Here is a 25538-nt window from a genome sequence, read left to right on the forward strand (position 1 = left end):
AGTTATTGCTATCAGATAAAATCAATGTTTAAGCAAAATGTTTACATTAGTTTAAAAAGGTCTTCTTATAATGATAAAAACTTCAATTAAATGAGAAGACATAGAAGTTCTAAACCTGTATGTCCCTAATAGTATAGTCTCAAAGTACGTTATGCAAGAGTTTGATGGAACTATAAGGAGAAATTTTAAAATCCACGATCAAAATGGGAGATTTCAAAGCAACTCTCACAGTAGATGTTGGAAAATGTAGCCAAAAGGAAATCTGTGATATACAGAAAATTTGAGTAGTGCATGATATGGTTGCCATTTATTGAACTCTGTACACTTTCTTTGCATGCACAGAGAACAGTGAAGAAGTGGGCTAAAAATGATGGCCTCAACGAGTATCAAAGGATGGCGGCTGTTCAGACCACTTTTTCTGACTACAGAGCAATTTAGTTAGAAATCAATAACAAAAACATAACTAGGAAACTCAATATACTTGAAAATAATAATTTTTATAAACTTTTAAAGACCTCATGGGTCAAACAGGAAATGATGGTAGACATTCGAAAATGAGTAGAACTGAAAGAAAGAACACCAAAACCTATGGGAGTCCACAAAAATATTAACAGGAAATTTATATACTTAGAAAAGAAGAAACGGTGAGGATTTCTGAGCTAAGCATTTAATTTAAGAAGTTATATAAAGGGGGTGACCAGTTAGCTCAGTTAGTTGGAGCGTGGCGCTGGTAACACCAAGGTTGCCGATTCGATCCCCACATGGGCCACTGTGAGCTGCGCCCTCCCTAAAAGAGTCAAGTATGCCATTGCAGCATGAAAGCAATGAGTAACCAATGACCATGGCTGTTCCCCAATAAAATAAAATAAAAAGAAGTTATATAAAAAAGGAACATCAGAACAAACCTAAAGAAAACAGAAGGAAAGAAAGATATCAGCAGAAATTAATTAAATAGAAAACAAATACATAATAAATAAGATCAATAAAACTAACAAATGATTCTTTGATCAGTGTCTAATAGATTTTTCAAGAAAGATGAATACAGATGCATCAGACTTTAAATAGATAACAATAAAATATTGTGAACAGTTTTACGCCAGTAAAGTTGAACTCTTAGATGAAATGGATAAATTTCTAGTAAAATACAAATTAACACCTGCTCAAGAAGAAATAGAAAACCAGAATGCCCTTTATCCCTAAATAAAAATGATTAATAGTTTAAAATCTGACAAAGAAAACAGAGGCCCAATCAGCTTTTTAGATGACTGTTACCAAACTTTTAAGCATACAGATTATTCTCATATTATTGGAATAGCAGTAAAAAACAAAACAAAACAAAACCAAAAAACCCCACAGAGGCACTTCCTAACTCTGGTGAAAGGCACAACTATAAAATTTTAGAGAATATAGGAGCCTACCTCCATGACCAAAAGAAAAGGGAAGGATTTCTTAAATAAGACACAAAATGTGCTCCATTATAATGGAGAAAGCCACTGAAAATTCACCTATATTAAAGTGGAGAATTTAGATTGGTGCTATCATTTCAGAAACTACGTTGACATTACCTCATAGATTTAAATACACGCATATTCTTTGAAACTGAAATTTCACTGTTATGTATATACCCTTAAAAGACTTCAGTGCTGGGCCGGCTGAGTGGCATGTTGGTTAGGAGTTGGCTTGGGGCGCCAGCTCTGAGCAGCAGGGCTCGGGGTCAGATCCCATATACGAGGTCAGTGACGCTGCGCCCTCTACAGCTAAGATGGTGAACAACAGCTCAACCTAGAGCTGGGCTGCCGGGAGTCGCTGGCGATGGCGTAGGCTGCAGTGGGGATGGTCGGCAGCAGGCATGAGCTTTCATGAGCTACCATGAGCCCGCGACCGTCCAATGGCTGGTGAGTGACTGCCTCAACTGGGAAGAGCGCAATGATAATACCAACATGGGCCAGTGAAGCGAGGTCTTCCACAACTAGACTGAAGAACGAAAGGACAGCAACTTATCTGTTCCCCTTCCCCGATTCCTCAATAAAATCTTAAAAAAAAAAAAAAGACTTGAGTGCATCAGGATATACATATAAGAATGTGCATCAAAATAGTTCAAATCCCTAAAACCAGAAACAACCCAAATGTTAATCAAAGTAATTTATAAAGTGGCCTAATCTTGCAGTGGAATATTATACAGCAGTGAAAAGGAACTTACCACTACCACATGCACCCACCCACATGGGAGAGTATCAAAAGCATGTTGTAGACCTAAGAAGCAAATAAAAGAAGACTTCATACAGTATGGTTCAATTTACACAAAGCTCAAAACCAGGCAAAAGTAAAAGGACACTGGGATGATGCAGGTCCTATTTTGTTTATTGTAAATACACCTTTTTACGTTTTAATCTCTCTAAAATTGGGATGCACCTTATAATCAGTGGTGTCCTGCAATTACATTTCAAAGCCGCACTTTTTCCTTCTTAGACATGAAATAATGATGCATTGCACAATTGTTGGGGACTTAGGTTCAATAAAATACTGTAGGTAGATAATGGGGGGAAAAAACGATGAAGAAAAACAGAATGACCTACATAAAATGTGCGATCGTGATTACCTATGTCAGGGAGAGAGGGGCTAGGGAATGGAAGGGGCATCCAGGAGAATTCTAAAGTACTGGCAATGTGTTATTTTTTCCATCTAGACCGTGAGTGTGTTGGTGTTTAATTATTACTCTTTAAACCTTTAGACTCTCTCCTGTATGATTATTTTTCACACACACACAAAACAAAGTGTGAAGAGGTGAGGCAGTGGAGACCCAGGTATAATAACTCGGAGCTGGAGAGTGAAAGGAGGGGGCAGGCGGACACTGCAGCACAAGGCGGAGGTAATAAAGGGAAATACGTCCCGGCAAAGCTTGGAGGCAGCAGTCCATCACATGTGGAGAAAACAGGAGAGATACTTCCTCTGCTTTCACAAGCGGGACAAAGGGGAAGGCGGCTTTATGGAATTTGTGGTGGAATTCTGTGTGTGTTTTCCTTGTGATGGTTTCTAATATCTTTGTGAAGAATTCGTATGTGTGGTTAGGGTAGTTGTTGGGCCTGGCAGAGATGGACAGGTGGCCATGAGGGTAGGCATCTAAAATGATAAACATTTAGTCGACTGTTACTCCATGTCGGGTACTAGATAAAGAGCTTTTCACATCCATCATTCCGTTTCTTCTTCTCATCGAAGTGATGAGGTATGTATTCTCTCATGGTGCCTGGGTTAGTTCCCCAAAGTCACCATAAAAAGTACCACAGACTGCGGGGCTTACAGAATAGAAAATGGTTTTCTTGTAGTTCTGGAGGCTGGAAGCCCAAGATCAAGGTGCCAGCAGTGCTGGTTTCCCCTGAGGTGGCTCCCCTTGGCCTTGCAGGTGACACCAGTCCTACTTGATTAGGGTGCCACCCTAACAGCCTCCTTTTAACTTAATCGCCTCTTTAAAGACCCTTTATCCCAATACAGTCACACTCCGACAGAGGTACTGAGGGTTAGAGCTCAACATATGAATTTGAGGGGACGCGACAGCCCATAACAACGCCATAAGGAAATACAGATTTAGGAGGTTGAACAACTTGCTCAGGGCCGGCAGTTACAGTGTCAGAGCTGGCATGAAAATTCCAGCAGATCAATTACAGTGGCTGAATGCCAACCATTCCACTATAAAACAATCCTGCGCCTAGAAGACTGGAGATGAATAGGAGAGGTCTTTTGGAGAATTTAAAAAAAAGAAAGAAAGAAAGAAAAAGGGCTGACCAGAATAAGGGAGCAGCAATATTATCAGACTTTTCAGAGCCGTGCAATCTGTCCCAGGAAGTGGAAGGAGCTAAATACTCCACAGTCCCTAAGACAGACTATCCTCTACTAGGTTCCCTTTGTAAATCGGAGCTTCAAGCAGAAAGACTGTGAATTTTGGCCAAAATGGCAGGAAAGGTAAATGATTTAGCATCAGCTGGAATCCACTGTCCCTGCTAGCTTCCTTTTTCAGAGAAACCAGGTGTAAATTCTAGGCTGAGGAGGGCGACACCTGCTGGGCTAAGAAGGAACTGGGTGGGACCATGGCTGTTTTCAGGAGTAGACCCCCACTGCCCTCTGCTGGCCAGAAATAGGAACACTCCGGGATCTGCAGCTAGCCCTACTTCCTCCAGAAAACGTAGACCTATGGGGAAAGGTGGGAAGAATCTACTGGCATCAGCGAGGAGTACGTCAGTCCCACCCCTCTCCATACACATGCACACATTTCAAATCAATGGTACAGTCAGCTTACACTTTTTAGCATTCTGTGGCTGCAGAGATGTCTTAAAACTTGCTCCGCTGTTTTCATCATTAAAATAAAATAAACTTGATATGTCTGACACCTTCTCAAAAATGTTTCCCAAGATCCAAGAATATGAGCATTTGAACTCAAGTTTAGATGATTTAACAAAACACTGATTTGCTCATCAGTTCATGTTTTCAAAAATTGTAAACTCACTGTATACTTGGAAAGATTTTTTTTTCAACATTTTAAAATCATGATTTCCTATGTGATAGCCCAGGAACCCCACTATTTGGTTACAGTATTTTTGTAAAAATAATTGTTTTCATTTTCAAAGTGACTTCTCTTTTAAAAAAAAAATCAATAGTTCATGCTTTTAGAAATTTCACTGTTATATATTTGGGGGGAAAATTTCCAGGTAATAAAGGATTCTCTTGAATTGAGAAACATTAAATAAATGCCAGAAGAAACCACTGATCTCACCAGAACGCCCAGAATTCCTGGTAAACCTGCTGTACAGGATAGGTGGCCTTGGGGCCTGAGAAAAATTCAAAATATGGGGCTCAAGAGCACCTTTCCTGTCCCCTACCCCTCATGAGCCCCAGGCCCTCTTTATGCAGACACCAGAATGGGCAGTTAAAATGCAAATCAGATCCTGACACCGGGAGAGGCTAAAAGCCACACCTTTGATTTTAGAATAAAATACAAATTCCTTACCAGCTTTCCATGGCCACGTGATCTGACTGATGGGGGGGGGGTGTCCCCTCCAAGTCTGCACTGACTGGCTCCCTGTCCTTCCCCTTCAGCTGTTGGCATGTTCCTCCTTCAAGGATCTCTCTGTGGCTCTATTTCAATATTCTGTTTATTTCCTTCAGGGCACTTGCTACAATTGGTAATAATTGCGTTTATTTATCTGTTGTTCATTTCCTGTCTCCACCATTAGGCATCATGCATCAGGTAAGCCTTGTCCCTCTTGCTCTTTGTTGCATTCCCAGTGCCTAAGGAGCATATATTTATCAATGAATGAGTGAAGGAATGAAGTGAGCAAAGCGAGGTGTTGAGACGGGAATGACACCCAAGTCATTCTGTGCAGGTCACAGTACTGAGTTCACTCATAGATATAAGGCAGTCCCAGCCCTGCTCCACCTCATGGGAAGCGGCTGAGACGAAGGTGGCAGACAGAGCTGCACTTTCATCTTAGACTGACACTAGCCATCAAAACCACTTCCTCTACTTAGAGAACACCAGGGATGCCACCACAACCACAGCCTGGAGCCACCGCTTAGGAGAGCTGGAGAGCACTGAGGGCTACACAGGCGGGCTAAGCCATCGGACGGAATCGTTTAATCGTCGGGAAGTACTGATCCAGGATGCAAGCGCTGGCCACTAACCCAGTGAGGAACATTGCAAACCCAATGCCTTCTCCTGGAAAGGGCCCCCCCCCAGCACAGTCCTACAGGTTCACAGCCCTGCCCTCGGAGGCATGGTAACAGCCCATTTTACAAACGGAAAACTAACAAGCCCATGGGCAGCGGGCTGGAGAGCCACTGCTGGGCAGCAGGCTGACGCCTGGCCTTCCAGAGCTCCTATCTCCATCCTCATCTGACTATCATCAGCACCTGAGTAAGGGAACATAAATTCACAACTGTCATCGGTGTAGGATCTGTGGTTTGGGGAGGCTTGATGAGAACTGTCCCCAAGAGAGGTAGCTAGCGAGGGCTGAAATGCTTGCGTGGCTCCACAGCGGCCTAGGCCAGACATCGGAGGGCACAGTCTTTCCCTCTTGAGTGCTACTGGGCCGAGGTACATTCCTCTGCCGTACGTAGCTTCTCTCCTGAGCATCTGACTGGAACGATCCACAGAGGTGAAGCCAGAATGAAATGTCCACGAGTCCCCAGGCTGGCACAGCCTCAGGGAAGGTCCCTCTGGGGGTCCTTCAGGAAGAGGGCCAGTTTCTGGGCCACAGCGTCCAGTTCACCTGAGTCGGCAAACCGGAGCAGGTTGCTCTTCGGCACGAAGAAGTGTTTCAGCAAGCGCTGGCTCACACACTTGTGCAGCTTCCTCACCAGGCGCAGGAACCCTTTGCTGAAGACCTGCCAGTCCTTGAGGTGAGGGTGCTTCTCACAAGTCCAAAAGAGCACCGTCTGTGGAAAGAGGAGGTGGTGTCAGAACAGACATCGTGCCGCACAATGGAGGGAAGTGCCTTCAGAAACACCCCTGAGTTCCCGCGGCCTTGGAGGAGGCACAGAGGTTCTGCCCTGAATTCATGACGCCCGCCAAGGGCTCTCAGCCTTGCCCTGCGGGTCTCCTGTGCGTCTCTGTTCATTTCCTCACTCTTCACTGACATTTCCCATCATCCCATCCCACCCGCACATGCTTTTGCCTCCAACTTGACAGGAAAATGGAAACCCTCACGCCCGCAGACCAGACAGTCCTGCCGACATCAGGATTCTCCTCTCTTCTGAGCTGTGTCTGCCACTCCTCCTAGCTGGGCAAATCCCTCCCTCCTTCCAGGAACTGTATTTCCCTTCCTCGCTGGCTTTTAAGCCCCTTCAAAGCTCTTCTGCCCTCCCATTCCACTTCTCCCTCCTGCCCCAACTCTCACCTCTGCCAATCCAGGTCTCGCCAAAGAATCCTCTCAGCTCTTTGTCCTCATGCCCACTCCCCACTTCCCTGCCTCCAGGATGGATTCTCCTGCCATCAGTCCTGAAAGTTGCTCTCCTAAGGTCCAGTGGTGTCCATGTTGCGAAACCCAGCAGGCCTTGTCCAGCCCCTTACCTGGCCTTTCAGTGGAATCTGATTCTCTCATCCCTACCCTCTGTCTTGAGCCATTTTTCACTTGGCTTCTAACAAGCCATACTGTCTGGGTTTCTCCCAGGACTGCAGCTACTCTTTAATAGGCTTCTCTTCCTTTACCTGCCTTTAAACTTTGAAAGAGTTTGTCAACTCTAGGCCCTCTTCTCTTTCTCTATCTTCCTTTCCCAACAGTGGCTTTCATTCCTACTATTGGGTTGTCGGAAAAGTCATGACACATTTTTACAACGAAAAACATAGAAAAACTACGTCATGACTTTTCCAACAACCCAATAGATACAGGGGATTTGGCATTCTCTTTCCCCAGCCCAGACTTCTCTCCACTGACTGCCTTACCTGGTATTTCTTGAAAAACTTGAAAGTCATCTCAGTCAACATGTCCACACTAAACTCATACACAACCTTCCCCCACAAACCTGGGCTGCCTTCCGAGTTGCTTAGCCAGCCAACTGGTAAGACACAAACCTAGGCGTCACCCCCTCCCTCGCCATTCCCAGTCAAGCCAATCCTCCCGCCTGAATACGTCTCAAATCTGCCCACTTCTCTTCATCTCCAATATTACCATCCTCTTCTCCCCCGGACCTCTGCAGTAGCTGTCTAACCAGTCTGCCCCTAATTCTTGTCACCATGAAATCTGTCACCAGCCACACTGCAGCCAATGTGATCTTTTTGAAATATAAATCTGTGTTTCTTCTTATCTAAAATACTTCCAAGTCTTCCCATTGTTTGTTAATTAAAAATACAAACCTTAATATAGTTTGCTTTGCAACGTTTGGCCCCCACCGTCCTTCTCAGCCTCACCTTGCCCTGTGTTTACTGCTGGCTGCTCCTTCTGGCCACACCAGCCTGGTTTCATGTTCTCTTCTGTCACAGGGTCTCTCACCTCCTACTTCTTCCACATGGAGCACACTTCCTCCCTCTCTTTGTCCAGGAAACTCATTCATCAGGTCAAATTTCCTTAATACACCCATTAAACATCCTCTTTGTCATATATTTCTCGTAAGCAGCAATGATCACAGTAGTAATCATTTTTATATTTACTATGTAATCCCTACTAGATTGTAAACTCTGTGAGCACAGGGTTTTTATTCACAGGGTTTTTATGTCACTAGCACCCAGCAGAGGGACTGGCCCATCGGAGGCAGTCAATGAACGTTTATTGACTAAGTGAAATAATGTACTAACTAATGTTATGGTTTAGATGTTGAATATTTTAAAACATAGTCTTTCCAGAAAAGTAAAAGAACAGCTTTAGGTTCAGAGCAAGGTTTTGAACATGTTTCGATTGAATTTATGTTGTTTTGAGTGAGTTGGAGATAATTTCATGATAGTCAAGATTACCTAGATACAAAAATTATATATATAATATATATATATATATATATACACACACACACACACACACACACACACACACACACATATATATATATATATATATATATATATATATATATATATATTGGGTTGTAGGAAAAGTGATGACGTATTTTTCTATGTTTTTCATTGCAAAAATACGTCATGACTTTTCTGACAACCCAACATATATGTTTGTGTGTGTGTGAGTGTGTGTGTGTGTGTGTGTGTGTGTGTGTGTGTGTGTAAAAATTCCTCTTGTAGCTAAGCTTTTATCTCCCTAGGCAAACTGAAACAGTTAAGCCTATTATCATCAAGACTCTGTGCCTTTGAGTGGGTTGTAGAATAAGCCAATGAGAGATAAACTCTTTCTTCACACAAAACCACCTTAGAGAAGAGCCTCTTTGGGGAGGAGGTGAGGACTTCCTAGGACTGTGTCAGATGTAAGGTGAGGTGACCATGCCTGGCTGTTGTGCAGCCCAATCTCTTCCACTTTTCCCAGACGAAAGCCTTGGAATGGTCCTACACACTCAAGCCATCATCTGGGATAGCACCACATTGTCACCGGCCACGTCCTTCCCAACGCCTAAATGTGAGAGAACCCTGCCCATTGACCAAGGGTGGACTGATGAAAAGGTAGTGAGTCCTGTTTCTATTGGTCCACCCTTCTCAACAAACAGCCCCCTTTAAATGCCCACTCTTGAGAATGCACAATTTTATTGTGCCATGTAGGTGGCTTAGGGAGGACTGAAACAGAGGACCTTTAAGGAGTTGCCCTAAAATCTTCTAGATCAGCGGTTCTCAACTTGTGGGTCGCGACCCCTTTGGGGGTCGAACGACCCTTTCACAGGGGTCGCCGGGTACTCGTATGTGGGCGTATCTGCATGTGGGCCTGGAAACGGCTAGAGGAGTGGTGTCTCGGTTCCTAAGACCATCGAAAATACGTGTTTTCCGATGGTCTTAGGCGACCCCTGTGAAGATTGAGAACCGCTGCTCTAGATGATTTAGAGGCAGCTGGAATGAAAGGGAATCATGGGTGGAATGCAGTTTTGACAGCAGTCACGGGCTGGGAGGCCCATGGTGGCCCTACTCAATCTTGCCTAAAATATCCATGCCACTTAAAGTGTGTCATCCATCTTAATTGTGAAGCAAATGACACCCGTGGTTAGGTTATAGAGTTTTGATGTGAGACAGCCTTGAGTTTGCTTCTCAGCTCTAACTCTTCCTAGTGTGGTGTGTAGAAAGGCAAGCAGGAAAGTCGCTAAATCCACCAAATGAATTACACTGTCTTCAGCAAGCCCATCCCTCAGTCCAGAACAGGTAGGTGTCTGTTTTTTAAGGGGAATGTGCCTGGGGACATGTTAAGAATGTTGAAACTCCAGAGTAAAGCCCCAGTATGTGCAAATGAGATATTATCAGATTCTTGGGCAGGCCCGGAAAGACAGATTATCAGAAAAGATAAGAAGGCAAAGACTAGTGATTTTATGGGGGGAGGAGGGGAGTTGAATAAGATGTGAAATCATTCATTCAGTCAACAAATACTTGCTGAGCAACTACTGTGTCCAAAGCACTGGGAGAAATAGTGCAGGTTCAGTAATGGATAGGAGCAACACGGTACTTGCTCTCAAGTAGAGCTGAAAGCGTAACACACAACTGGAAAATGGTTGTCCATTGAATGAGAGGGGGCACAAGTAGTAGAATGCAAGGAAGGCACCACACAGACAGGTGAGCCCCTCTTTCCCCCCTCCCACCTGCGCTCACCTGCGCAGAAGGTCAGAGAGAGGGGCCAACGCTGCAGACGGACACTGGCTAGCCTGGGGCTGTGCTGTCCCAACCCCAGTGCGCTGCACACAATGTTACGTGAGAGTCAGTCCACCACGTGTGGTGGGAGACTTGAGAAAGCAGAGCTGTGAGTGTGATCAAAGGCCCTCCCAGGGGGAGGCCCCTGAACCCTCAGTCCAGGTTAGTCAGGTTCTGCTGCTCTGAGCCCTCACAGAGCAACGTTCTTCTTCTCCCCAGTGCTCCCTGCATTGTGTGATTCCTCACACACCCGCAGGACTGTTTAACCAAGGTCTGTCTCCCCCGCTAGACCATAAGCTCCATGACAACAGGACTTACATCTATGTTTGTTCACCATGTACCTCCAGGTGAAGAGCAGGTGAGGCACGGGGGGCAGGGGAGGGGGGCAGGGGTCTGGCCTATAATTATCTCCACAAACATTTGCTGAGTCAGTGAGTGAGAGAGTGAGTGCATTTGGGAAAGTGTAATGTTGGGTTTGGGCAAAAGGAGGCAGGTGCTGGCAGAGCGAGGGAAAAGCCACGCCCGATGATTTGGAACCCGGAAGTTTGGGTTTGCAGCAACATTCCCGTGCTAATCAACATTTTCTGGTCCCCTCCACTGTGTGGAGCCTGTGTGTGTATGTGTGTGCATGAGTGGCTGTGCTTGGGTTAGAGTGGGGACTGAGGGAATCAAAACATGAGGGAAACATGAATTTAGCTGAGGTTTGAGCAACTCGCAAGGTTTCACCAGACTGTAGATTTCTCAAGGGCAGAGACCCCATGTTGTAATTCATTTCTAAACCTCAGCAAGGTTTCTGGCACGTGGTGGGTACTCGTGCTGGTCTGTTGAGTGAAATAAAAGGAGGGGAGAGACAGACAGTGACAGAGAAGAAAAAGAAGGAAAGACAGAAGAAAAGGGAGAGGGAAGAGGAAAGGGGAAGGGAGGGAGGCGAAGGCGATTTCACCTGGCCAGGGTGCTGTGGACACACACACAGCGCGGCCTTGTCTACCTCCATGAGGAATAATTTGTGGGATGGAAAACATGGACGCTAGAACCCCATCCTGAACTCGTCTCACACACACACACACACACACACACACACACACACACACACACCAGGCCCGACAGATGATGCAGAGGGGACCTACCCAACCCCAGCCGCTCTGGGCCATCTACTGCCGCTGGCCCGCCCACTCACCTGCAGATGGTGGGACGTGATAACAGGCCTCATCCCTGGACACCAGACTTCCTCCTTCATCTGCCTCATGACCTGGAAACACTTCCTTCGGCAGCCCCCGTCTTCGTCCAGCTGCTCCAGCAGCATCTGCTCGGCCTGCCTGAAGCTCAGCTGCCAGTGGTAACTTGACCGGGCCAACAAGGTAAATCCAAATGACTGGGAGAAGAGAAACCTCGTGGGAAAGTGGGAAGGGTGACGCCTGCCCAAGTAGAAAACCGTCTCCAAAGCCATCCACTAGTCTGGGGGACCAGCCCCAGGGCAGGCAGTACCTCCTACACGGGGACCCAGAGGGAGACTCAAGACGATTAATTGGAGAGGCTGTGTCCACTTTCTCTCCGGCAGTGGTTCTCCAACTTGAGCCCGACCAGAATCACCTGGAGGGCTTGTTAAACCACAGACCGCTGGGCCCCGCCCGCAGAGCCTTATGCCGTAGGTCCGGAGTGGGGCCTGGGAATCTGCATTTCTAACAGGTTCTCAGGTGCCACTGCCGGTTCTGGGGCCCACACTTTGAGAACCGCCGATCTAGCGAAACCTCAGTTTTCCTTCCGAAGCTGGGTAGCAGTCAGTAATGTTGCGGTTAGTTAAGCTGTGAGCACCTGAGCCCTGGCGAGCTGGGGCCCCGTCCACCAGTACCTTGATGCACCCCACTCTCTCTGGCAAAGGCCAGCGCGTCAGACACCGAGGCCACTGAGCTTTCTGGGACCAGACGTTGGGGATCTCCACTGCAGGGGCCAGCTCTAGTTCCACCTGACTTTGGGATGTTTCCACGGCAACCCGAACTGCAATGCTGTTTGTTAGCATGCTGACCTTTCCTGGTGGGAAATGAATAGGCAATGAGGAGAGAAAGCTGTCTCAGTACTCAGAGAAGGAATCTCTGACCAGCTCCCTGCAACCGGTGGGGCAACGTTCACAGTGTCAGGAGCATGCCAAGGGCGGTGTTTACAGCAAAACTAGACAATCAGCCGAGTAAATATTGATAGGAACATTGCGACAGAAATCTCATGGTTGGTGGGTTTTTCTTTTTTCTTTCCCCTCCCTGCCCCAAAACTTTTATGCTACCTCTTCTTTTAAATTAATAGATTCTTTTCAGAAGGCTCACTGAAGGAAAGAGACACTGAATACAAAGAAAAAGTGTAGTATGTTCTACTGTAACGTGAAATCCAACCATTATTCTATATCGCCCTCATTCCACCCAGGGGTCCTGACCTTGTTAAGGGTAGCCTTGGTCCGCGTACTTATTCGCCTGCTGTTGGTGGCATTTGGTTTAATCCGTCTCCTATCTGAGTCACAGGCCCTCAGATGGTATTTGGTCCCAAAACCCATGAAGCCAGCCTCGCCTCAGATGTACATATCATCATAAGCCCTTGTAATCATAAAATACTTCAAAGTGTGGCATTGCCACTGGCTTAAAGAGCAGAGTGAGCAGAAAGAAGCCCTGACATCCTCATTTTCCAATCAGGCAACAAGAGGGAGAGAAAGTTTTACAACTCATCTACCAAAATCCATGTCTAGCCTGTTCCCTCTTCTTTCAAAAGCTACACAGGAGTTTTTTATTTGTTCGCTTTCATGACAGATAAGGATGAGCCCTCTTGCATCAGGATCTATGATTTTGCTTTTCCTTGCTCCGAGAAGAAAACAGAAGCACCTTCATTAATTGTGTGAGGCTGTTCAAAAGGTAAACAGCCTTCTCCTGGGCTGGGGTGTGATAAAGAGCTTACTGTCTGCATCTCATCAGAGCTGCCCAGACAGGAACATGCCGACATCTGACACTACGGCATTATTTACTGAAAGCGCCTCATCAGCCTGGCCCATCTGAATCTCTTCTATGCATTTTCACTGCTGACAGTGTCACAAAGGGGAGAGGTGAGCAAAAGCTGGAACCCGCCTGCCTGGCCCACACCCTGCTCATTCTGCTTACTTAGTGTGTGACCTTTTGGCACGTTACTTAATCTCTCTAAATCTCAGTGCTTCTTCATCTGTAAAACAGGTAGAAAAAAATAATTCTTACTCTATAACGTTGCTATGAGTATTAAACTAAAGAATCCATGAAAGCACCCTATACATGGTAACAATCCATTAAACATGAGCTATTTCCATGATGGCACCTTTCTGAATTTCTGTCTAGACAGGGAAATGTACGTAGAAATCCTTTACTTTCTGCACAAATGGCATCATGTATTGTTTGGCAGTTCCGTTGTTCACTTAATTATCTAGCACAGGCATTTTTCCTAACCCTGTGTATGTGTGTACACACATACCTCTTTCTTTTTAAAGGCCTCCACGTGGCAGAGGTAGCATAATTTATTTAGTCAACTTTCCTTTGTTAGCCACTTATATTATTTCTGGTTATTTGCTATTACAAAGCCTATGGTGGCATATATCCTTGTGTATATTTCTTTGTGCATCTGTAGGAATATATTTCTAGAAACCACAATTGCTGATTTACCAAGTAAGCATGTTACAAAACAAAACTGGAGAAATTGCCCTTTAAAAAGTAGGTACCCATTTCCAGGTCCTTGAACAATGTATGAAGGTGTATTTTACCATACCCATCCCTCTACTGAGTATGATCACATTTTTTCATTTTTGTCAACCTGTTAGGTGTTTTAATGTACACTTCTCAAAATAGTGTTAAATGGAACATTTAAAAAAAAAATCTTCCTAGCCATTTATATTCTTTTTCCATGAGTCATGCTTCTTGGTCATTATTTCTGTTGGTCTGCTCGTATATTTCCTTACTGGTTTGTAAGTATTCTTATGTAATAAAGGAAACTAACCATTTTGTCCCCAGTTTGGAATTCACCTTATACTCTGTGTGAACAAAATGTGTGTGTGCACACGTGTGCACGTATGACACACTGCACTGTAACTTAAGATTTGGGGGTTGTCAAACTTAAGCAGTTCTTCATGGTGTCTGGATTTTATGTTTTGGTTTAAGTCAGCGGTTTGCAGATGCGCTGTCTCCACACACTGGGTCCTACAGTCCAGGGCGTTATAACAGAAATGCGATACCCACAAAGATCTGAGGTTTATGAGTAATTTGCTTTTTTTAAAAGGTACCAAAGTTCTTAAGCTAACATCTTGGAAAGGGTGCGAAACCCAAAGTCCGCCATATCAGTGCCAAGGCAGTAATCTGCTCCAACCCACAGGGGTGAGCTTTGACTCTGAGCTCCATTCTTCCATGTGTCACAGTAGAAAAAAAGAGGGATTGGACAGATGTAAGAGCACGTGATTATGTTCTCAGTTAAGGGGCATGAGCTTCAGGTCACACCCAAGCAGAGGATTTTTAGAGCAAAAGGGAAATGCCAGAAATGCCCCTTGTATTTTTCTCGATCAGCTCACCTGACAGGTGACAGGTTTCGATCGCGTTTTCTACCAGTTTCTGGAACACATGGAGGACCTTGGCGGGCACGATGTCCCCTTCGATGTTCACGTCTGCCTCGTGCCACTGCCACAGGCTTTTCAGAAACTGCTGCATGCACAGCCACTGCTGCAGGCCCTCGGGCTCCCTCAGGGGGCACAGCAGCCTGGCGCCCCCCAGGGTGTAGTACCTCCAGTGCTGTTCCCTGGCCTCTCTGTACCCTGCCAGGCCTCTCAGCGGGACTGTGACAAGGAACTGGCTAGGGGCCAAAACCTGGGGACAGGAAAGGAGAGAGGATGAGCGTGAGTTCCCAGACATGGGAGATAACAATTAGTCCTCAGGGAGTCGACCTGTTGAGCCAGGCAGCTCGGTGAAGCACTTAACCCCCAGCAATGTGACGAGGTGGGCAGAAAACCGCACCTGCCTGAGAACCCATCTTTGTTCTGCCACTAACCCACTGCAATGCTTTGGGCGGTCAATCAATCCACTGAGTCTTGGTTTCTGGAATCTGTAAGGAAGAAGAGTGAGCTAGACCTGGAACTTGAGTGGGCACCCGATGTGGAAGGGGAGAAGAAAACGCAGTAAAAGGAACTAGTATCCGTTGAGTTCCTCACATACAAGCAAACGCTACAGTTCTTGTATTAGCCCGTTTGATCTTCACAGTCATATAATAAGGTGGGCTTTGCTGACATGTCCCAGGTGAGAAACCTAAGGCTCAGGGTGCTCTGCTATCTCCCAAGCATGTGATAGACCCAGAACTTGATTGCTTGTTCAATGGTTGTTTTTCTATCCTGGGGTGGTTCTCAGTCAAGAATTAATAACTTGGTATGGGTGAAAGGTCTGGTATTAATAAAGGGTGAGAAGGGATGGAAGAAGAGGTGAAAAAATTCTGCAAATGCCTCCCATTTTTTTTTTTTACCTGTACTGATAACCTCTGGCCATTATTGATGACTAATCCTTAGAAAATCACAGGTAAAATGAATGCCTGTTTGTTGAGACAATGTGAGCAATTGAGATTATTCTAAGTTTAATGAGAAAAGGGAACAACCAAAGTCTACCTACTCCCTTGCTACCGGAACCAGTTAAACAGTGGTCAGGGTGAAAGTGGTCAGGCCAATAGTTTAAGGAGTAGAAGAAATGAATCAATAGTATATATAGTATCACCAAAGGGACCTGACCTTTAACCACATCACATGGCAGCTCACTCTACACTGCACCTTTCCCATCTGTCAGCTGTACACTGGAAGAGCCACTTCTTTGTCACAGAGAGCTCTGACAATAGAATTTGGTCAATCTTTGCCGAGGGCCTAGTCACTGGCCAATTCACGGATGAACACTGAAAACAGCAACCCCTGATTCTGCCTCATTTTCAGAGAATGATATTTGATGCTTTAGATGATGAGTTCACATAACTTCTGGTATCCACAGAAAGGTGGTGGGATTAAAAAGGGGGTGGAAATCGAAACCACAATGTTCAAAATCTATACATCCTTGAAACCCACTTACATGTGAATCCAAGAGCACAGCTGTCATGTTGCTAGTGATATACAAATGGTGCTTAATAAATACTTGTTGAAGTTGGGCTAAGATAAAATAAAACCAATTTTCATGTGCCCCACTGCAACTCTTTTCAAAACTTTATATGCAGGACATGATATATTTATATAAATGCATGATATATTTTAAACTGTGAATTCTAAGACCCAGAGGAAATTTCCTCTGATATAGTCCTAGGAAAAGTGATGTTATGTTTCTATTCCTAGTCACTTGGTCTATTTTTGTGTAATTTAGGTTGGCCTGGGTGGTAGAGGTGGGCACGTGAATAAAGGGTGGAGAGGGATGGGAGAAATTCACCCTGGGATGAATTCCCTAAGATCTGACTGTTTCAAAATGCCCAAGTCCCAGAATCCTGTGAGTGGTGCCTGTTTCCACCAATCCTGATGATCTTTTGTTCATACACTAATTCTTTTGCTCATTCATTCATTCAACAGAAGTTGAGTGTCTGCTGGAGGCCACGCACCAGGCTGGGTGCTAGAAATGGAGGAACCAATAAATATGACCCTTATAGTCAAGGAACTTACAGTCTAGTGTGAGAAATAGGGCATGAATATGTACAAGTTTAATACCAGTGAAAGGGGTTCTTAAGTGTCATAAGAAAGATTGAGACAAAGGAGCCCCGGGATCCAGAATAATCCATAGCTTCACTTCTCTAATCTCTAAAAGGGGAGCCATCACGTTCATCCCACAAGGTTGTTGCAGGTTTGAGTGGGATCATTCCTGTGGGGACAGCTTTGTCCATACCACAAGGTTGCATGCATGTCGGTTGTCACACAATGGCCCTGGCGGCTCATAATTCTGAGGGATTCCTCACCAGGGATGGCGGTTACAAGGCTGCTTCTGCAGATTCTAAGGGCCTCCTCTTCTACCTTCTTCCTTCTCCTTCCTGCAACCCATAGACGATTGCTTTCAACTATTTTCTCAGCAATGTCCTGAGTCCCCTCTGCCCATCCCCCAATCTATTAAGTAGCTGCTTAATCATCTGAAAGTTAATTGTTATATTGACATGTGCTTTGGAATCAGAAGCCCCAGTTCGAATTCTGGCTTCAATGCCTAATATGACTGATCAAGTCATTTGATCTCTCTAAGCCCCAGTTTTTATCATCTGGGAAGTAGGAATGTGGGGGCTCAGCTGAGATAATGGCTAAGCAGTGAGTTTGGGAATGGTGAATGCTAAGGGTACCTATGGAAACAGGAAGTAGTATTAGTATTCTTAGTGGTGTGAGTGCCTATCACATACAGAGTCCCGCCCACTCCAGTTCCCGGGTTTTCCGGGTGGGCACCTGGAGACAAGCGAGACCCGCTCACCTTAATGTTTCCATTGTATGTGAAAGAGTAAGGGATGGCTTGAAATCGGATATCTTGGTGGCTGATTTCTGTGGTCAGACGGCAGACAACTTTCTGCACCTCCTCCACAGTCTGGGAAATCCGCTGGCGTCTTAAGTCCACCTGGGTGGGAAGGGAGTAGCAAAGACGGTTATATCTGGTGCAGGCCCCAAGGCACTGACATAAGGAAGTGATGGGACAGGGCACAGTGGTGGGTGACCACAGTAGTGCAGCCCCCAAATTCCCGCCTTCCCAAGAACTCCAGGGGAGATGCTAGGTCTGAGGGTACTTCTCGGTGCCTCCGTGTTCTGTTGTAAAATAGAAGCATCCATTCAATGCTTGTCTAGTACCTACCATGTGGTAGGTGCCCATCTGGGTGCTGGGCACAGCAGTGAACAAGATAATAGCAAACAAGATAGAGACATTTGCCCTCTCATTGAAAATACAGGATATGGGTATATCTGTGTACATATGTACACACACATATACACATGTATACATATACATATGTGTGTATATATACATGTGTATAATGTAATATCTGGTATGATAACGTCTATGAAGAAAAGTAAAATAGGATAAGGAATTAGAGAATAAAGGGGCTGCTATGTTGGATCAGATGTCCAGGGAAGGTTTCTCGAAGGAGGTGACATTTGAGTGGCCCCTGATCACAGCTTGGCCCCGAAAGCAGGAGCGTGCTTGGCAGAGCTCGAGGGGGGGGGGGGGGGGGGGGGGGGGGGCACTATGTGGTAGAGCCTGGAAAAGGAAAAGGAGGGTGATAGGGGATAAGTCTGGAAAGGAGGGGCCAGACCATCATGAAGGGTTTTGTCAAGTGTGGTGAGACTATAAAATGGGACTGTGAGGCCTGCTGTCCAGGTTGGTGACAGCCATCAGTTTAACGCGTGAAGACAGGCAGCAGGCTGTTTCCTGCTTATGTTGTCCATGAATGATGGTCCCCTTCTCCTCTGTCCACACCCTCCTCTCGCTACTAGACCTGTAAGGAAGGGCACGCACATTTCTCCTGACTCTGCACAGCAGGTCCCTGAGAACTGGAAAATACCCACAGAAAATCGAACGCTAAAAAGTATATACCTTAAGAGATCATTCAGGTTTAGGGAAACATATGTTCATGGGAAACAGAAAGGAACTTTTAGTAAATTCCGGGAGAGACAGAAAAATCCAAGAGTTTTGGTTGGGAAGAGTCTGTACGTTTTTTTCTGAAATGGGAGGGCTCTTTGTTATGTTGCTGAGGAGGCACGTGCAGGCTGCTGCCATCGCAGGCGCCTCCCTTAGAGAGACACTCCTGAGTCCAGCCAGGAACTGACTAAAAGTATCAAAAGGCATCTAAATACACCTAAATGCAATAGCCATCCAAGAACCTTGTATTTCTTCTGAGTTTTGGATAATGGCTGTTCCTGTACATTCTAGAGTAGTTTTCAACACCATAAAATGGTCAAGGAAAAAAAAAATGGCCAAGTCAAAAACATTTCTGTTTTTCTAAACTAGTCCAGTCACCAGAGACCTCACCCCTCCCACAACCAACAGGCCAACTGCATATGGACACAGAACATAAATATGCACGTGTGTCTATTTGCACACGTGCTGTGCGCCACATGCAGAGTCGGTTCATCAATAAGTATTTATTGAGCACCTGCTGTATCCCAGGCACTCTGTTACATGTCAGGGCGCAGCAACAGTAATACATAGCCATGCACTTAAAGTAGTGAAGACAAGCGTAAGTAGAGAGCATAAGTGTGGGGGCCACGATAGCAGAGTATGGGGTGCCACCAGGCACAATGGAACAGTGGCCTCGTCTGCAGTCCGAGAGATGTACATGCGCATTACCCCCCCCCTCCCCAGAGGACTGTCTTGAATAAACTAATTACTGACACACTCAAGATGTGCAGGAATAATGGGAAACATAAGATGAGGTCTCTGATCTTAACAAGCTTACTACAAGCTCATTGGAAATATATGATATACATGAAATTGTGTCTTCAAAATCCACGTGTCTTGTCTGACCTTAACTGTGATGATTATGTCTATACTCGCTTTCAATGACTTCTTTTTGCCCCCAGCAGCCATTCATCCCTCTCTGTACGTTCATCCAAAGGTACCTTTCTTGAGCATTTGCAAGCTATCAAGATCTGCACCCTCCAGAGTGTGCCAATGGAAGACAGAAGGTGATCACAGAGGGGCAGATCATTCACCATGCCCAAAATGAAGGAAAATATTTTAGAAACCTGTGGTGAAGGGTCATCTCCAGTGTAGGACTTCTACGTGTTGTGATTCCACTCTACTTGGCCAATTTTTGTTGAATATCGACAGGTTCTGTGCACCCATGTTGTCAAGAGGTTTACAGATGAAATCACAAAGTGAGACAAATAAACTGGAAGCTCAAATCACAGCAATCTAGTCCTAGATGAAGGTTTGCATGGAATGCTCTGGTTACACACAGAAGGGAAACTTCATGTCATTTGGTGGTTGGGGGACCGTTTCTGGAGACGTGGAGTATCGGAGTTGTATCTTGAAAGATGAGTAGGAGTTAGCTAGAAAGAGAAGGCCATGAAGGCTGTTCTAGAAAGAGAACATGGCGTGAGGAGCACAGGGGGAACACTGCAATTGTTCCTATGTTGTTGGAGCAGAGATTGCCTTGGAGGAGGATGGTAAGGTGGGGAAATAAATAGTGAGAGGTCTTGAAAATAAAGGAAGAAGAATTTTGAGAACAAAGTCTACAGTAAGTGGCTGAGGAAGACAAGGCCTGAAAAATGTCCATGGAGTTTGGCAACTCCGACAGGCTCAAGGTGTTCAGAGAAGTGCCGGGCATGACGCCAGACAGAAGTGGGTTAGGAGGCAACAGGAGAGGAGCAAGTGAAGACAGCGGTAAGCCGTTGAACCTCCAGGAAGTTTGGCTAAGGAAGGAAAAACAAACAACACCACCAGGTTTTTGTTTTTTTTTCAAAATGACACACAGGTTTGAACATGTTTAAATGTTGAGTGGCAACAGGGAGCAGAACCACTGTGGAAGGGTTTCCCGGCCAGACAGAGTTGTGCAAACCCGGAAACCTGGTGAGGGATTCACGTTGGGAGTCAGAAAGCAAGAAAAAGCAGGGAATGGTGGGAATCTAAGAGATTTCCTGTCTGATGTCTATTTTCTTTACAGAGCAGGAGACAAGGCAGTGTGCTGAAAGCGAGCTGGAGGGGTAGAAAGTAGGGGTTTTCAGGGTGCCAGACGGGAAATAGCTTCTCTGAGGAACGAGGAGCTGTCTGGGCATGTGGGTAAGACTGCCAGGCAGTGCCAAGGCAGCTGTGGCTGGGTCCGTGATGCTGTGGGATACCGGTGGGCTCAGTTCTCAGATATTCTCCAGCACCACAGGTAACAGTTGAGGTGCTAAGGTTCGCATTTGCTGGGCAAGAGCTGGAGAAGGATTAAAGAGCAAGGGAGGGTCTCAGTGGTGGGCCATGTTTACCAGCCTGGGCAGAGGATGGACAGAGCCAGTTTAAGTCTGATTAGAATAGTGGGGACAAGTAAATGAGGGCTAACTTAATAGAACATTGCAGTCAGAGTGGTTGGGAAATAGTATTCTCAAATAGTTCTCATAGGGCTTTGAGGACTGAGATTAACCCCCCAAAACCTCCCAAGCCCACTGTTGTGTGTCTCAGCACTGAAATGTTAGTAACACAGCTGTGACTCTATATATGCATTATGTTTTGTTTCCCAAGTTAATAAGCTAAGAAAGATTCATCACCATATTGACACTGTGAGATAATGTTTAACTGATAAAAGCTTGCATGTGTGTGTGTATGAGTGTGTGTGTGTGTACATTTACACACCACACAATGACTAGCCCACTACAAAAAGTTCTCCACTGTGAATCTCTTCTACAAATTATGCCTTCATTCGGTGGTGGAATTTTCTTACTGGGCAGGACAAGTTCACGCACTCCTTAGAAGATACCTATACGCTCTCGCCCATTTGGATTCCTGAGGGTTGAAAGTCAGAATAAGGGAATAGTTTTCTGAGCCATGAGCCACACATCCTGGTTTTGATTTTCTCCAACCATCACTTCTGTTGCAATTTAGGCTCAGGATCTTAGAATTGGAAGCAGCCTCAGAAATCACATTGCCTGGTGTCACTTTTCAGGCAGGGTAATAAGGTGGCTCCCTCATCTCACATTGGTAGTCAGCAGGACTAGACCTAATGCCCAAGGTTCCCCGACTCCTTTTCCTGTCACACTGTGGCACACCCTCAAGTGGGGGCTCCAGAAGTAATACCCACCTTTATCCTCTTCCTGAACCTCATCATGCCTTCAATTTGGAGTCAAGGCTCATGAAATAACAAATCCAAGATGTCCACTTATTTGGGCATCACTGACTGTGCTGGCATCGCACAGACACTCAAGGGCAACACAACAGGCCTGGCAGTGAGGCAGGGAAGCCGGAGGAGAGCCCTGCCTTGGACAGGTCTGTCCCCCAGGGCCCGGGCCTCTGAGGTCAAATGGCAGCCTCTTTCCCGTTGGGTGATGGGCAGCCCTACCTCCCTGCGTCTCTGACTACACCACATGCAATTGGTTCTTATCTATTCCGGATCGCGGTGCTATTCAGCGGCCCCAGGGGGTTTGTGCTGGGGGTGTCCCTGGCTCAGTCCCACAGAACTCTCATCACTCCCATGGTGTAAACAGACCCTAGAAACCCCTGTCTGTTTACCCCACTGTCGTGACCATAGCCTATCGAGGCAGAGCAAGATCCCATTTTGGAGTGAGGGGACGCAGAGAATGGGGCCTCACGCAGCTTTTGGGGGAGGGATCTTAGTGACAGAAGGAGGCTCCAGCACAAGAAGAGACCCCTCACCAGCCCGACCCCAGAACCCCCTTATTGTCCCTCAAACCTCAGGAAGCAAGCAAGATGCCTTAAGTTGCAGCCTTGTCATCACATGTATTTCATGGCAAAGCTTTGAACCCAATTTAAGGGGAAAATATGATAACTTAAGAAGATGGAATCAAAGCACATTCAATCCAAACATGACCTCAGGTGCCTGTTTAAATTTCCCTCACCTCCTCTGCGGATCAGGTCAATGAACAAAGGTGTGTTTTTTTTCTTTCTTAAAGATGGCATTTGTGGATGTGATGGAGCAAAAGCAGCAATGAATTCAATTAATCAGGCACATGATGCTGGATGTGGTTAAGTCATCTAATCCAACCCTTCCACAGCACTGACTCTGGATAACTTATGCTGTACTTGTTACCATGCAGATTCACTTACTCTAATTAGGCAGAGTTTATACAAAAATAGTCATCAGAGGCACCCTATAAGGGTGCCGTCCATTCTTTGTGGCCTCTCTCTCTAGGGCATGTCTACAGGCCCATACACATGAACACGCCCCCTTCCTGAGCGCCTTCCGTCCCCCCACACATCATTTGCTACTATGAATAGCTCAAGTTTGTGGACAACGTACTGTTTCAAATATAAATGATTGGGAATCCAAAACTGTTCCCTGTAATGACATCATTCTGACTCACTTGCATTCCGTCATGCTTCCCTGAGAGAGAGGTACAGGGATGGTGCTAAGTAGCATTGCCAGGAATCCCACACCTCTGGTCACACCCCTGAGCATGTGACCTGTGCGAATGTCATCCGTGACAAATGCCACTGGGGAAAAAGACTGAGAACTTCCTTCCAGACAAGGGGAAGTCAGACTTTTAGTTCTGGAATTGCATTAAATCCAGTTAAAAAAAAAAAAAAGACAGACACCATCTCTGTCTCTCAGGGGTTGATAACGGAAAGGGGTGGAGACATCAATTCAGGTACATACAGGTGAGGCCATAGGTTTTCCCCCATCCTATCCCCATCTTCTCAGACTAATTCTCCCGTGAACCAAATGCCTGAACCCTGCAAAATATGTGCAGCTCCCACACAGAGCAGAAGCCATGCCAACAGACGCACTAAGTAGCGCAGACTGGTGAGTCCTTCCAACGTGCAGAATACTTTAAAAGAGTTAGCTCCTTTGACCCTCCCAGTAATCCTGGAAGGTGGGTGCTATGATTGTCCCCATTTTACAGATAAGGAAACTAAAGTTCAGAAAGTGTAAGTAATTTGCCCAGGGTCCCAGTGTCAGTAGGTCACAGAACAGGCATCCACACTCAGGCAGTGTCATTCTGAATCCCAAGTTCAGAGCCACTGCACAGCTCTGACTCCCCAAGGGTAAGGCGACTGGGAGTGAAACCCTGCCCACTGCTTGGATTCTTAGCCTGCCCTGTGTCTCCTGTACCCCTCCACTTATTAAAATCCTACACATGCTCACAGGCATTGTCTCCACTCCTCCGTCTGTGAAACGCCTCTCCCATCAGAGCTAGCACTCCTCTGTTCTCCGGCAGCCCATTGAAACCCTATTGCAGCCCTTGGGGTCGGCCATGTTTGATATTAAGCATTTTCCAGTCTGCACGTGGAATTCCTCCTTTTGCCTTTGGAGTTCTGTGCAAAATCTGCCAGGGGGATAGGGCTACCCTTAAAGATACCCGGAGCACAGAATTTCTCTGACAATTAGCAGGCCACATGTCAGACCTGTGTTTTGGGCACAGTGTTTTGCACAAAGCAGGTGCTCAGTGTGTGTTTATGGAGATACATATAGAGGGGTTTAGCAGAGGAAATATGGTTGTGGGGTAAAGAAGAGTAGAATGAAATCTCTACTATCTCACTGTGTGACTTTGAACAAGTTATTTCATCTGCATGGGTGTCTGTTTCCTCTTCTGTAAAAACGGAGGTACTATACACGTGTCACATAGTTGTTGATTAGATCAAATGAGATACTGTATGGGCCTCAACAGTGTAGAAAGCTACACTGTTCTCACATTATTTTTAATGAATCCTGAAGATGATTCTGACCACATACATGCAAAGATATTATGTGAATATCAGGGGGAATAAAGATACCTGAGACTCTGTTCTTCCCTCCAGAAAGTTATAAACAATCTAATGTTTAAGCTGTCACCAAGGAGAATAACAAGAGAGGTGTCAGAAGTCAATATACAATTCATCACCAAATAAATATTATCAATAGTAATTACAATGGGGGTCCATAAGACGGCAAAAATGTTTTGCGCTGGGGTGTCAGGGAAATTTTTGTTGAGAAAGTAGACTCTGAGCTGAGTCTGAAGGATGAATAAGAGCCAGAAAAGTGGGGAAGACAGAGGCTGATTTCCCTGGCAGAGGGGACAGGGCAGCTCGGGCCTGAGACTTCCTGGGAGCACAGTTATGAGGCAGCAGTGGCAGACACAACCACCTCCAGTGGTGGGTTAGGGAACACATATGGGAGGGAGCGGGGAGGAAGGCTGGTGTCAGGCCCAGGAGTGCTGCAGCCCCGTGGACCCAGCGAGCCCATGGCTGCCAGCAAGAACCTGGGACCGGTGGCTTCCAGATATCCGGACTTTTTTCCCCCAGAGAAGATGAAAATCTGGATTTTTACACACACACACACACACACACACACATCTCATTGTTTCGAAATGTTTGTCACAAATGTGAAAAAAAAATTTAAATACTCTGTAGGCCAAAGAAAGCACGTGCCCGGGCTGGATTCAGCGAAACACTGTTTAGAATTTCTGCTATCAGAGATGCAAAGGGCGGCAGAGAGTCAAAACATAAATGTGTTACTCAAATGCCAGGCTAAAAAAATTGGACTTTTTTCTTTCAGAAAACACAGGACCATGGAAAAATGCCAGCCAACACTTGGTTCATCTCTAGTCCCCAAAAGGAGAAATAATGGGAAATTACTTTGTTTGCTACAATTTTTATCACCATGGGTTTTCCCTATTTCTCTCTCTTTTAAT

The 25538-nt window shown here is 45.7% G+C and overlaps 1 protein-coding gene across 2 annotated transcripts in view; it reads right to left on the minus strand.

Moving 5' to 3' along the window:
* Positions 1–3009: 3009 nt before the first annotated feature.
* The window catches only part of MAB21L3 (mab-21 like 3), a 33588-nt gene continuing 11059 nt past the window's right edge, over positions 3010–25538 (minus strand). For both annotated transcript variants that reach the window (XM_019661444.1, XM_019661445.1), the window contains 5 exons: positions 17695–17835; positions 14811–15102; positions 12102–12280; positions 11430–11624; positions 3010–6426 (listed from right to left, as the gene is read on the minus strand). In XM_019661444.1, coding sequence (XP_019516989.1) covers positions 6193–6426; positions 11430–11624; positions 12102–12280; positions 14811–15102; positions 17695–17835 — 1041 coding nt within the window. In that variant the 3' untranslated portion in view covers positions 3010–6192. The remainder of the gene's footprint in view (positions 6427–11429; positions 11625–12101; positions 12281–14810; positions 15103–17694; positions 17836–25538) is intronic.

The sequence above is a fragment of the Hipposideros armiger genome, unplaced genomic scaffold (assembly GCF_001890085.2).
Source record: "Hipposideros armiger isolate ML-2016 unplaced genomic scaffold, ASM189008v1 scaffold_349, whole genome shotgun sequence".
Taxonomy (NCBI): Eukaryota; Metazoa; Chordata; class Mammalia; order Chiroptera; family Hipposideridae; genus Hipposideros; species Hipposideros armiger.